The sequence below is a fragment of the Eschrichtius robustus genome, chromosome 21 (assembly GCF_028021215.1).
Source record: "Eschrichtius robustus isolate mEscRob2 chromosome 21, mEscRob2.pri, whole genome shotgun sequence".
NCBI classification, from domain to species: domain Eukaryota; kingdom Metazoa; phylum Chordata; class Mammalia; order Artiodactyla; family Eschrichtiidae; genus Eschrichtius; species Eschrichtius robustus.
This window is the reverse complement of record NC_090844.1, coordinates 31,498,307-31,512,467: the sequence shown is the minus strand read 5'-3', so window position 1 is coordinate 31,512,467 and position 14,161 is coordinate 31,498,307. Positions and strand designations below refer to the sequence as shown.

Here is a 14,161-nt window from a genome sequence, read left to right as displayed (position 1 = left end):
ATATTCAAAAAAATTCTAAAATTTATGTGGAACCGCAGCGGACCCTCAATAGCCAAAACATTTTGAGAAAGAACAAAGCTGGATGCATCATACGTCCTGATTTTAAAATATATTGCAAATCTACTGTAATTAAAACAGTATGGTACTGTTATAAAGACAGATAAAGACCAGTGGAACAGAATAGAGAGCCCAGGATTCAATCCCCACATAGATGGTCAAATTATCTTTGAAAGGGTACCAAGAATATGCAGTGGGACATGGTGGTGGGAAAACTGGATAGCCGCATGCAAAAGAATGAAATTGAACCCTTACATCATACACAAAAATCAACTCAAAGTGGATTAAAAGTGACCCCAAAGTGTAAAACTCCTAGAAGAAAACATAGGGGGGAAACTTCATATCATTGTTCTTCGCAATGAATTTTTGGGTTGATACCAAAAGTACAAGCAACAAAAGCAAAAAATAGACAAGTGGGGCTCCATCAAACTAAAAAGCTTCTGCACAGCAAGGGAAACATTTAATAGAGTGAAAGAGCAACCTATGGAATGGGAGAAAATATTTGTAAACCATGTATCAGAAAAAGGGTTAATAACCAAAACACATAAGGTACTCCTACCATCGAAACAAAAAAGAAAATAAAACCTGATTTTAAAATGGGCTAAAGACTTGAATAGATGCTTCTCCCAAAATACCATACTTAGAGCCAACAGATATAGGAAGAGGTAGCTCAGATCACTAATCATCAGGGAAATTCAAATCAAAACCACATGAGGTATATTACCTGTTAGAATGGCTATTATTAAAAAAAAACCCACAAAAGTCAACAAGTGTTGGCAAGGATGTGGAGAAATTGGAATCGTTGTACAGTGTTGGTGGGAATGCAAGATATTGTGGCCACTGTGCAAAACTGTTGGAGATTCCTCAAAAAATTAAAAATAGAACTACTGTATGACCCAGCAATCCTACTTCTGGATATTTTTCCAGAAGAATTGAACTCAGGATCTCAAATCAGTATTAGCATTTTCGTGTTCATTGCAGCACTACTTACAATAACCAAGATGTGGATACAAGCTAAATGTCCATCATTGGATGAATGGATAAAGAAAATGTGGTATATACATATAATGGAATGTTGTTCAGCCATAAAAAAGAAGGAAATCCTGCATCTGTGACAACATAGATGAACCTTGAGGACATTATGCTGAGTGAAACAGGCCAGTCACAGAAGGACAAATAACTGCATGATTCCACTTAAGATATCTCAAATAGTGACGCTCATAGAACTGAGAGTAGAATGGTTGTTGCCTCAGGCTGGGATGACAGGAAAGTGGGATGTTGCTAATCAATGAGAATGAAGTCTCAATTGTGCAAAATCGAGAGATCTGCTGTACAACGTTGTCCCTATTGTTAAAAATGTTGTATGCTTAAATTTTTGTTAAGAGAGTAGATCTCATTTAAGTGTTCTTAAGCACAGTAGAAAAAATTTTTAAACCTTGAGGATGTTTTGCTTCACAAAAGACACCCTTATGAAAGGGAAAAGGGAAGCCACAATGTGGGAGAAGATGTCTGTAATACATATTTCCAATAAAGGACTCCTACTCAGAATATATACAGAATCCCTGCAAACCAGTAACAAAACACGGGAAAGCCTAATAGGCAAAATATTTGAAAAGACGCTTCACAAAAGATGATATCAAAGGAGCTCAAAACATGAAAAATTGCTCAACATCATTAATCATCAGAAATAGACAAATTAAAATAAAAACAAGTGTCCCCTACACACCTATAAGAGTGGCTAAAATTAAAAGAACAGGCAACCTCAGGTGTTGGTTAGAATATCAAGCAACAAGGACTCTCACACACGGCAGGCAGGAGCATATATTTTATTACTTTAATACTTTTATAACAGTTCAGCAGTTCAGCATCTTCTAAAGCTATCAGGTTTCAATTAAGTTTATAACTTTAATTTTCATTTTTAAAACTATCATACTTACATTTTATATTTACTTTATATTATAACTAAACTTTTATTTCCTAGAATTTTGCAAAGGAGATCTTCCATAAATTTTGAGTCTAATTACCTAAAATATTTTTTTTCCTTTTCCATTTAATTTGAATCTGCTTGTCTTTACTTCTTTTTTTATACTTTTAACTTTAAATCTTATTCTTTTCTTTTCAAATATCAATAATCTGTATATAGGTAAGCTTCTGTATATTTAACATAAACTCACTAAATATTTTTTATATAAAAGGGTAGGAAAAATTGAGAAAAAGATTCTGAAATTCATATGAAAGGAAAGTAGGGATAACCAGGTAAACTTTAGAACTAACAATTAATTAAAATATAGATCTTTTTATTTTCAAAAAGCATCTTTCTGATTTTTAATGATTATCAAGTATTTATTAAAATATCTAAAATACCTAGGTAGGTATATGAATTAAAGATAAATTTCTCATAATCACAATACCCAAAGAAAAGTTCCATTAACAATATAGATGTATATATTCTTAAAAAATTTTTCTAAAGAATAAACATAAAATTACTTACTTATACTTTTTTTTTTAACTTAGAGACTGTTATGGGAAACTTTTATATCCTAAAATCTAGGCCTATATCATCATTTTGTGACAAATAGTATTCAACTTAAAAATGAAAAATAACATTTAAAAAATCCATTATTATGAATATGTAAACTACTTCCAGTTTTTCTGTATTATGAACACCCTGTAATAAACATCCTTATATAAATTATAATAGGCTAAATAATTAATAAATTATAAAGGCTATATAAATTGTAGCCTCAGGATAAATCCCTAGAAGAGAGATTGATCAAAGCATAAATATAATATTTACATTCTTGCTTTTTGATATCTACTGCCAAATTACCTGGTTGTAATGATCACCACCAATCCATTTGTATCAAGTTGTAACCTTCATAAGTTAGTTATTTTTAGTCATTTGTACATTTGAGTGATGTGCTTTCTGAGTCATATCTTAAATTTTACTTTCGTTCACTATCTCATTGAATTTTCTTTATTTTCCACTGTGTCACTTAGTAATGAGCTGTTTCTTAAATGAGTATGGCATAGAAAGAAATATATGTAATATAAAAGTAAGGGATTAGAGGCATTTTTGAGACTTCCTTTAGTATGAGGGATGCTTAGAGTACGTTTACCTTCTCCCATCTCTCTCTCCACTGATTTTTCTGTTATGTAAGTTGGGAGTTTAGACCTAGCCTAATGTTAATAAATTCCTGTTTTTTAAACATTATTTTCTTGGTTCCAAAAACATTTTATCGTTTTCAGTTTTGTGCTGAGGTTTACAACAAACGTTTTGACTTTATTTTATGCTTAACTGTTTTCATTATTCATAATTCTGAAGGATTATTTTAGATTTTAATGACAGTAAGATTATTTTTGGTCCAGAGAGCTTGGGATACCCAAATCTTGCCTTGACTCTCCTCTCTTGATTTATTCAATAAATTGCACGTGCTTGTGAGTGTGTGAATCATTCTGCTTCTTATTATAGTAGTACAAGTAATAAACCTTCATTTAAAAATATTCAAAAGAATAAAAAAATAATCATCATTAATCTTAGCACCTAGGATGATCATTTTAAAATATTTCAATATATATAGATGTACAGACGTGTGTGTGCCTATATGTTGGTGTTTTTATCTTTTATAAAATGTGATTGTACTCAGAAATATCACAATTTTTCTTTTTTATTCTAAGCTAAAATCAGTTTATATACTTAGAATGGAAATTTAAAGGCACTTTGCTTTATTAACCTAAATAGTTACCAAAAATAGATAAACACTTAGGATATTTTAGGAAGCCACTCTAGTAGAAGACTAAGAAAAAAAAAAAAAAAGAAATATGTGGGCTCAAAAAAAAAAATAACACTGGTATTTTGTGTTGTGCTTTGTCTTGTTTTCCCTCACAGTAACAGTCTCTAACAATCTTGGCCTGAAGAGAGGATGGTACCAAATAAATCACCAGAAACTGGCCTAAACCAAGAAGGAAAAAAACATATTTCTCCCTCGCCTCTGTTGTCACTGCTGAGGGTTTAAATTATGAAATAATAAATCATCTGCACCTGAATCACCTGAATTATATCTGGTGTTTTCTCTGTATTTTCAGTTCCAACTTCCAACCTATCTACTCTAACTTGAATCCAGAAAAGGCTCTGAATCAGGTAAAAGCAGCCAAAGACCCTCACCCCATAAAGCCCTGAGGGCCTGCCAGGTGTGCCTCATGACCCCAGGATAGAGAGCATCGCTTTTCCTTTCTACTCTTCAGGTTGACCTGAATCTCCTCCCCACCCCCAGCAGTCTTACCTTCCTCCTTCCTTGCAGAGCTCCTAAACTTCAGCTAGCCTGTGACTTGTCCCAGTGGTATTTACTCAGATAGGAGTTGAATCCAGTGTTTCTCTTGTTACTGCTTCTCCTCTTTGAAAGCTGTGTACCCGCTTTAGTGTATTCAGATTCCTTTTTTTTTATTTATTAATTTTTAGTGGAGTATGGTTGCTTTACAATGTTGTGTTAGCCTCCACTGCACAACAAAATGAATCAGCCATACACGTACAGATATCCCCTCCCTTTTGGACTTCCCTCTCATTTAGATTACCACAGTGCATAAGGTGGAATTCCCTGTGCTATACAGTATGTTCCCATCAGTTGTCTATTTTATACATAGTATCAGTGTATGTGTGTCAGTCCCAGTCTCCCAATTCCTCCCACCCCACCCCTTTCCCCCTCTATTCCTTATTATAGAGTCATTATTGATTATTTGTGTCAACAGTTTTCAGACGGCTTAGATTCCCGCTAAGCAAGACCTACCTATGTCATGCATTTTTCTTTAGTATTTTTATAGTATGTACGAAAGAACATTTTAATTTTCATTGAATTTTCCTCTTTGATCCATGGATTAATTAGAAAAGTATTATATCAAATATTTGGGGATTTTTATATTTTTATAATATATTTGTCTTAACTTTCGTTAGAGAACATAATCTGAAATATTTCAGTCATGAGAAATTGGTTAAGAGTTATACCTAAGCATGTGGTATATATCATTAAATTTTTTTTTTTAAAGACTTTTAAAAATTTATTTTATTTATTTATTTATGGCTGTGTTGGGTCTTTGTTTCTGTGCAAGGGCTTTCTCTAGTTGTGGCAAGCGGGGGCCACTCTTCATCGCGGTGCGCGGGCCTCTCACTATCGCGGCCTCTCTTGTTGCGGAGCACAAGCTCCAGACGCGCAGGCTCAGTAATTGTGGCTCACGGGCTTAGTTGCTCCGCGGCATGTGGGGTCTTCCCAGACCAGGGCTCGAACCCGCGTCCCCTGCATTGGCAGGCAGACTCTCAACCACTGCGCCACCAGGGAAGCCCTAAATCTTTTATACATATTTAAAATATGTATTTTGCAGAGGTTGGGTATACTGTTCTCTATATGAGGTAGGTCATGTGTTTTCATCATATTTTTCAAATCCCTCACTATATTTGTTGATTTTTCTAATTTTTTTCTGACAATGTTTGCTTTATGTGTATTGAAGTTATTAAGATTTATAAAATGTTATAATTTTTGTGACTTTTAATTTTATGTGTCACCTTAACTGGGCTAAGGGATGCCCAGAGAGCTGATTAAAACATTATTTCTGACCGTTTCTGTGAGGGAGTCTCTGGAAGAGATTAGCATCTGAGTCAGAAGACTGAGTAAAGACCACTCTCAAGGATGCTGGTGGGCAGCATCTAATCCACTGAGCTCCCGAATAGAATAAAAGGACAGAGGAAGAGTCAATTTGCTCTGTGCTTGATTTGAGACTTCTATTTTCTCCTGCTTTCAGACATTGGCACTCCTGCTTTTCAGACTGGGACTTATACTGTCACCAACCCCATTCCCATTCTAGACTTTCAGACTTGGGCAGAATTCATCATCAGCTTTCCTGGTTCTCCAGTTTGTAGATGGCAGATCATGGGATTTCTTGGTCTCCATAACCACATGAGCCAATTCCTATAATAAATCTCATCTCTCTCTCTCTCTCTCTCTCTCTCTCTATATATATATATAAAATCTCCTATTTGTTCTGTTTCTTTGGAGAACCCTGACTAACTGACTAATACAGTTTTGGGGACTTAAAGGATGAGTTTTCTGAATTGGTTTTGGGATTCCTGGAACTGGCTTTGTAATCTGATTAAGTTTAAAGATGCTGTTGACTCGGGGACTTCCCTGGTGGTCCAGTGGTTAAGACTTCGCCTTCCAATGCAGGGGTGTGCATTTATTCAATCCCTGGTCAGGGAGCTAAGATCCCACATGCCTCGTGGCCAAAAAACCAAAACATAAAACAGAAGCAATATTGTAAGAAATTCAACAAAGACTAAAAAAAAAAAAAAAAGGGTCCATATCAAAAAAAAAAAAAAAAAAAGATGCTATTATCTCTATTTCCGGTAGTAAAAAGAGCACTGATAGTCCATGGAACGAACTGTTTACAGAGATATGCAAAATATCTGCTTTGGATACTTCTAATCAACCACTTATAGGAAGAAAGGAGCCACGTGATGCTATATGATATTTTTGAACATTTTTGGAAAACTAAGGAATATAATAACATTGGTTGATTTCTCCTAATGTCGCTGGACAACATAGGGAAAGAAAAAGATAAGTTCAGAGATCTGAATTCCCAGGTCAGGTGTTGCGTAAATGACCTAAAGGCTTCCAGGTGTGCCCTGAAGAAAGGACTTATCTCCTATAGCCCCAGGGCTGAAATTGCTGAAAATTACATGGAGAACATCATCCTGGCTGATTTATAATGCAAGTTGACCTCCTAGCCTCACAGGGTGTCTGTTGTCAAAGTGAGGGCATTCATTGGGAAAGAATGAGACCGTATAAGGTGGGATGGGGATGTGTTGGAATATGCTGTTGAAGCTAGGGACATTGACCCCCTAAATCCTGATGAGTCCTCATCGTGCAAGAGGCCTCCCAGCCTCATTGATATTGGCCTCCCCATCCTCAGCAAAAGTCTTCTCCCCAACCCCAGTGGAATTGACCTTCTCACCCACAGTGCTGTCTCCACCCACGGTGGTTTCAGCCTTTCCACCTCAACTTGAGGGAATTAACCCTGAGGAAATGGTCTTGGACTCAAGACACTGCCGATTCTCCTCAGGACTGACCCGCACCATCCTTCTTTGCTTCTAGACCTATAACTAGACTCAGTCTAAGCAGATTTCTGAAGGTGAGGTGAACTACACTCCAAAAGAACTAATTGAGTTCTCTGATTTATATAAGCAGACATCGAGAGAAGCTCTGTGGGAAGGGATATTAAGGGTGTGGGATAACAGTGGAAGGAACATAAACTTGCATCAAGCCAAGTGTATTGACATGGGCTCACTAAGAAGAGATTCTGCATTTAATGCCGCAGCTTAGGAGTTAAAAGTGCTCTAACAGTTCGGTTGGTTGGCCAAAACATAGACCAAAAATAGCCATGATGAGCAAATTGTAAATGTCCAACCTCCTCTGATTTAATTTAGAGAAAGACATTCAGAGGTTAGTGTCACCATCAAGGACTTGAAAGATGTACAGGTGGTGGTTCCCACCACATACTCATTCAACTCTCCTATTTAGCCTGCAAAGAAGACAGATGGATTTTGGAGAATAACCTTAGATTACATTAAGCTTAACCAGGTGCTGACTCCAATTGCATCTGCCATACCCATTGTGGTTTCATTGCTTGAGCAAATTAACACATCCTCTGGTCCCTGGTATGCAGCAATTTTTTTCAGCAGGCAAAGTCAGCAATACACCTTCACTGTCCTACCTACCCGGGGTCTATCAACTCTCTAGCCCTATGTCATAATATAGATCTTGATCACCTTTCCCTTTCACAAGATATCATACTGGTCCATTACATTGATAACATGATGCTGATTGGACCTAGTGAGTGAGAAGTAGCAGCTATTCTAGACTTATCGGTAAGACATTTGCTGTCAGAAGGTGGGAAATAAATCCGACTAAAATTTTGGGGCCATCTATCTCGATTTCCAGTGAAATTTCTAGGAGATCAGTGGTGTGGGGCTTGTTGAGATACTCTTTCTAAGGTGAAAGATAAATTTTTGATTCTGGACAGTCCTATAGCCAAGAAAGAGGTACAATGCCTACTGGGCTTCTTTGAATTTTGGAGACAACATATTCCGCATTTGAGTGTGTTACTCCAACCCATTTGCCAAGTGACCCATAAAGCTGCTAGTTTTGTATGGGGCCCAGAGCAGGAGAAGGCTCTGCAACAGGTCCAGGCTGCAATGCAAGCTGCTCTTCCACTTGGGCCACATAAGCCAGCAGATCCAATGGTACTTGAAGTGGGAAGTGGCAGATAGGGGTGCTGTTTGGAGCCTTTGGCAGGCCCCATATGTGTATCACGGTGCAGGCCATTAGGATTATAGAGAAAGGCCCTGACGTAATCCAAAGAGAACTATTTTCCTTTTCAAAAACAACTTTTGGTCAGCTACTGGTAGAGCCTTAGCAGAGACTGAACACTTGACCATAGGCCACCAAATTATACTGCAACCTCAGCTGTTGATCATAAACTGAGTGTTTTCTGACCACCAAGTCATAAAATTGGGCTGCACAGAAACATTCCATCATCACATGGAAATGGAAGCTGTGATCAGGCCCAAGCAGGCCCTGAAGGCACAGGTAAGTTACAAGAAGAAGTGGAATAAATGCCTATAGTCCCAACTACCACTAGAGTGCCTTCTCTCAGCTTGCATTTATGGACTCACAAGGAGTTCCCTATAATCAGTTGACAGAGGAAGAGAAGACTTGGGCCTAGTTTACAGATGATTCTGCCTGGTATGCAGGCACCACAGTAGCACTACAGCCCCTCTCTTGGACATCCTTGAAGGATAGTGGTGAAAGGAAATCCTATTAAAAGGGCAGAACTTCAGGCAGTGTACCTGGTTGTGCAATTTGCTTGGAAGGAGAAATAGCCAGACATACGATTATATACCAATTCTGGGCTGTAGCCAATGGTTTGGCTGGATGATCAGGGACTTGGAAGGAATATAAATGGAAAACTGATGACAAAATTATCTGGGGAAGAAGTATGTGGCTAGACCTCTCTGAATGGGCAAGAAACATGAAGATGTTTGTGTCCCATGTGAATGTTCACTAAGGGTGATCTCAACAGAGGACAATTTTAATAATCAGGTGGAAACGACCCATTTTGTGGATACTAGTCAGCCTATTTCCTAGCCATGCCTGTTATCACCAAATGGGCTAATGAATAAAGTGATCATGGTGGCAGGATGGGCTTAGCAACCTGGCAGCACCACTGCTGAGTGCCTAATCTTCCAGCAGCAGAGGCCAACACCGAGCCCAGGATACGGCACCATTCTCAGGATGATCAGCCACCTACCTGCTGGCGGGTTGATTACATTGGACCACTTCCGTCAAGGAAGGGGCAGTGTTTTTTCCTTATTGGAATAGACACTCTGGGTTCAGATTTACCTTCCCTATATGTAATGCTTCTGCCAAAACTGCCATCCATTGATTGACAGGATGACTTACCCACCGTCACAGTATTCTACGCAGCATTGCTTCTGATCAAGGAACTAACTTCACAGCAAAAGAACTGCAGCAGTGGCCCTGGGCTCATGGAATTCACTCGTTCCCCACCATCCTGAAGCTGCTGGCTTGATAGAAGGGTGGAATGGCCTTTTGAACACTCTATTACAGTGCTGGCTAGGTGGCAGTGTTTTTCAGGGCTGGGGCAAGGTTCTCCAGAAGACTGTCCAATATATGATGCTGTTTCTCCAATAACCAGGATTCATGGGTCCAGGAACTGAAGGGTGGAAAGAGGAGTGGCACCACTCACTATTACCCCAAGTGATCCACTAGCAAAATTTTTGCTTCCTGTTTCCTGACTTTAAGTTCTGTTGGCCTAGAGGTCTTAGTCCCAGAGGGAAGAATGCTGTCGCCAGTAAACACAACAGTGATATCTTTAATTGGAATTAAGACTGCTACATGGCTACTTCGGTTCCTCATACCTCTGAATCAATAGGAAAACAAGGGAGGTAAGGTATTGGCTGTGGTTAATGATCTTGACTACCAAAGGGAACTGTACTACTACTCAACAATGGCAGTAAGGGAGAGTATGTATGAAATACAGGAAATCCCATGGAATGTCTCCTAGTATTACCGTGCTCTGTAATTAAGGTCAGTGAAGAACTACAACTCCATCCAGGAAGGATTACTAATGGTGCAGACCTTTCAGAAATGAAGGTTTGGGTCAGCAAAGCAGCTCAGGTGCTTGATGAAGTCAAAGGGAATGCAGAGCGGAGAGTAGAAGAAGGTAGTTATAAATACCAGCTACAACCATGTGACTAGTTACAGAAATGCAGACTGTAATTTCACAAGTATATTCTCCTTATTTTGTTATGAATACATTTGTCTGTATGTAAACATATATTAAGAAAATATCTTTGCTTTCTTTCCTCTCTTATTCCTTTATCATGTATCGACTTTATATAAGTATTTAAATATTTTAAATTTTACATCATGGTATTTAAGTTATAAAATATCAGGAGAAGAGTAAACATCACTCAAGGGTTTTATCTCCTCTTCTGGAAAGGAATTAGGGCATTTTTGGTTGTATGCAGGATAGTTATATCACTTTAGGCAGAGGTATGACCTTTATTTGGAGATTAAGTATGGCTTAAGGAGATGCATATGGGTGCCAAGTTGACAAGGGGGAGACTTGTCATGGTTAATTTCATGTGTCAACTTAGGGATGTCCAAATGTCTGATAAAACAGTATTTCTGGGTGTGTCTGTGTGTCTTGGGAAGATATTAGTATTTGAATCATTAGACTGAGTGAAGGAGACTACCCTTACCAATTCGAGTGGGCATCATTCAATCTTTTGAGGACTTGAGCAGAACAAAAATGTAGAGGAAGGTCAATATGCTTTCTGCTTGAGCTGAGACATCCACCTTCTCCTAACCTGGGACACCCACTGGCACTCCTGGTCCTCAGGTTTTTGGACTCAGATTGGGACTTACATCATTGGCCCCCCCATTTCTCAGGCCTTCAGACTCACACTGAATTACACTACCAGTCCTTTCCTGGCTCTCCAGCTTGCAGATGGCAGATCTTAGGACTTCTTTGCCTCCAGAACCATGTGAGCCAATTCCTTTAATAAATTTCCTCATCCCTCCCACCCCCCATCTATCTATATAACTCCTATTGCTTCTGTTTCTCTGGAGAACCCTAACTCACACAATTATATTATTGTAGCTTCTTCTTAGATTTACCTTTTGCACTATGATATGTTCTTTATATCTACTAATGCTTTTTGTGTTAAAGTCTACCAAGCTTTCTTTTGTTTAAAGTTCCATGGTATATATATCTGTCTTTTACTTTGAACCTTTATATAACTGAAATTGTCTTTTATAAGCAGCATATAGTTGAAATTTTTTTCCAAATCTTTTTTTTTTTAATTTTTATTGTTGTCTTTTGATTGGTTATGGACCATGAGACTATAACACAACCACATACCATTGCAACTTAAAATATAACAGTGGCCTTTAATCATGGTATTGCATGTATTATATTATAAACTTTCCTTACCTCATGCCTACTCATTAACAGAGTTAATGCCTACTGACTAACAGAATTAATATGAGGTAACTTTAAAAATAAGAAATATGTAATATAAAAACTCATAAACATGCATTCCTTGCAAATAAGTTATTTGTGGTATTATGTTATATATGAAAACTTCTATCTTTTCTTGACAGATGAAAGACATAATGCACAGGTTTTGAATCCCAGGTAATCAGGCAAGGCATGTACGTTTTCTTTTACATTTTTCCTGTCCATCAAAGATAATTACTCTGGTAGAATAAATAAAGGGGGAAAAGTCACCTGTATGATCAATCAAGTTAAAAATGATGATTAATTCAACAAATGGCATGAGGGTACACTTATTTTGAAGTAGAGTTCTATCATGTATCAATAATTTATTTGTAACCAACATTTTGAACACACAAATGCTAAAGAATTAAGCATTATTAGAAAAAAAGAGAAAAGATAGCACTCCAAGACATATTTTAGGTGACAGATTTACCATGTCTATGATATAGCTTACAATATTGAAAAATATGCCTCAATTTGATTTTTATTATATGCAGCTATATTACTGTCTTCATTTAATATACATTTATATTACTTCTATCTATCTAATACATTGAATTTTCTGTTTGTCTGTTTCTTCCTCTCATCCTAAAATAGTTGATACTTACTGTGATACCATGGATTCTTTGTTTTCCAGGCTAGTCTTTGGTCTCACTCTCACTTTCCAGTTGCCTATATATTTAAAAATAAAAATAATCATTTAAAATTGTATTTTCCTCAAAGGTGGTTCTACAAAACTCTGTACCACTTATCAGTATTGAAATAGTTTTGAATCCCTATCTGAGATCTGGGAGCAGTCACTACTTAAGAATATCTTACCACCGAGAGCACCTCTTAACTGGTAAGAAAGACTAATATGAGAAAAAGCAGAGTAATATAAGTTTACCTGGAAATGAACTCAGATCATATTTATATTCATAACATTATTAGCTAAATAGTTTTACACTTTTTTTTACCATTCATATTCTGCCCAGTTTTTCCACAATAAAGTCATCTAATATAAGAAAATTCCTTTAATATGTTTAAATATTATCTGAATTATGTGACTATTTTATGTGTTACGTATTACTTCAGCAATTTTACATAAACTTTTCAAAATATTTCTATGAAATGTATTCTCTTTTAATTAATATTATCTTATCAACTTTAAATACTTCAATAAAATTCTTTAAATATTTGAATAAAATTCATTTCATTTTAATTAAGATGGAGGGCATAGATGTAAAACTCAAAGGCAGAAATTATTTTATAGCAATTTCCATGAAAGAAAATAAACCAATTTTAATATTTATTTTATTCTTGAAGCATATTTTCAGATATTTATAAGGTTATTTAATTAAAAAATTTTTTTTTCTGTAGATTAGCCATGGCTATATCTAGATTTTTCAGTTTTACTATTATATATTAATTCCTAATCTTTTCCAACTCTGGCTGCCTCTCAATTTATTTAAGTGCCTTAAAGCTTAACTACTCTCCTAAATTTCCATGCTATGTTTTAATAAAATAGTGTATGCAAAATTCTTTGAAATATATAAATATTAAAAAGTAAAGTAATAATATTTAATACATATTTAATAATTAAGATCAAATAGTAAAAGGAGGTAGATAAACATTAACTAGAAATCATTTCTACTTAAATTTGCCCTTAACACAGTCCAAGTTATTTTAAGATTAAAGAAATTTATTATTCATTATATTGATCATTAATATATTACATATTAAATTTCCATGTAAAGATAAATATATAATCGGAATTATTACTAGTTATATCACCATAATGTTATTCATTGATAGGTTACTATGTAGGCCAACTAATTACAAAAGTAATGAATCTTAAATATGAAATTAATATACTCATCGCTTGTATAGTCCTCAGTTCTCCATTTTTTTCTTTGGAAATAAACTTTTACCAGTGTAGCAATCAGTACACAGAGAATAATGAAAAAAGGAATGAGTAAGAAAAATGGCCATCTCGTAGGTTTGGAATAGTAAACATTCTCAATATAGCGCCTGTCTAGGAGAGAAAACACCAGTGATTTGAAAGCAACTACCAGGAATATAGCAAAACCATTTCTGCATTTTAATATGACTATTAGAATAAAATGTTTAAACATTTAATAATTTTATAATTAACATATTTTATATCAAGTGAGTAAGTTGACATCATAAGTGCTCAAAGTTAGACTCTTCTCTTACCTAATAGTCCTATATTCCTTGCTTGTTTATTAAGAACCTTCTATTCCATGTAGTCTCTTTTCAGATCTGTCTCATAATACAGACGAAAAGGATTATAGTGTGATCCCAGGAAGAACTGAATTTTCCCTCAATACTCAATTTTTTTTTAAAGAAATATTGCATATGTAAGAGCATTTCAATGAAGTCCAAATTCTTTTCTTTTATTGCATTGGTATTTATTTTCATGTTTCATCTAAGAAATTAATTGCTTATCTCAAGGTCATGTAGACATTTCCCG

At 36.0% G+C, this 14,161-nt stretch overlaps 2 protein-coding genes across 3 annotated transcripts in view; one reads left to right on the top strand and one right to left on the bottom strand.

The window, feature by feature from the left end:
* LOC137755947 (disintegrin and metalloproteinase domain-containing protein 5-like) overlaps positions 1-4,089 on the top strand; it is a 148,685-nt gene extending 144,596 nt beyond the window's left edge. For both annotated transcript variants that reach the window (XM_068532090.1, XM_068532091.1), the window contains one exon: positions 3,947-4,089. In XM_068532090.1, coding sequence (XP_068388191.1) covers positions 3,947-3,959 — 13 coding nt within the window. In that variant the 3' untranslated portion in view covers positions 3,960-4,089. The remainder of the gene's footprint in view (positions 1-3,946) is intronic.
* An 8,237-nt stretch (positions 4,090-12,326) lies between these two features.
* The window catches only part of ADAM2 (ADAM metallopeptidase domain 2), a 99,802-nt gene continuing 97,967 nt past the window's right edge, over positions 12,327-14,161 (bottom strand). The window contains exons 19-20 of the mRNA XM_068532026.1: positions 13,543-13,702; positions 12,327-12,360 (exon numbers count right to left, since the gene is read on the bottom strand). Coding sequence (XP_068388127.1) covers positions 12,327-12,360; positions 13,543-13,702 — 194 coding nt within the window. The remainder of the gene's footprint in view (positions 12,361-13,542; positions 13,703-14,161) is intronic.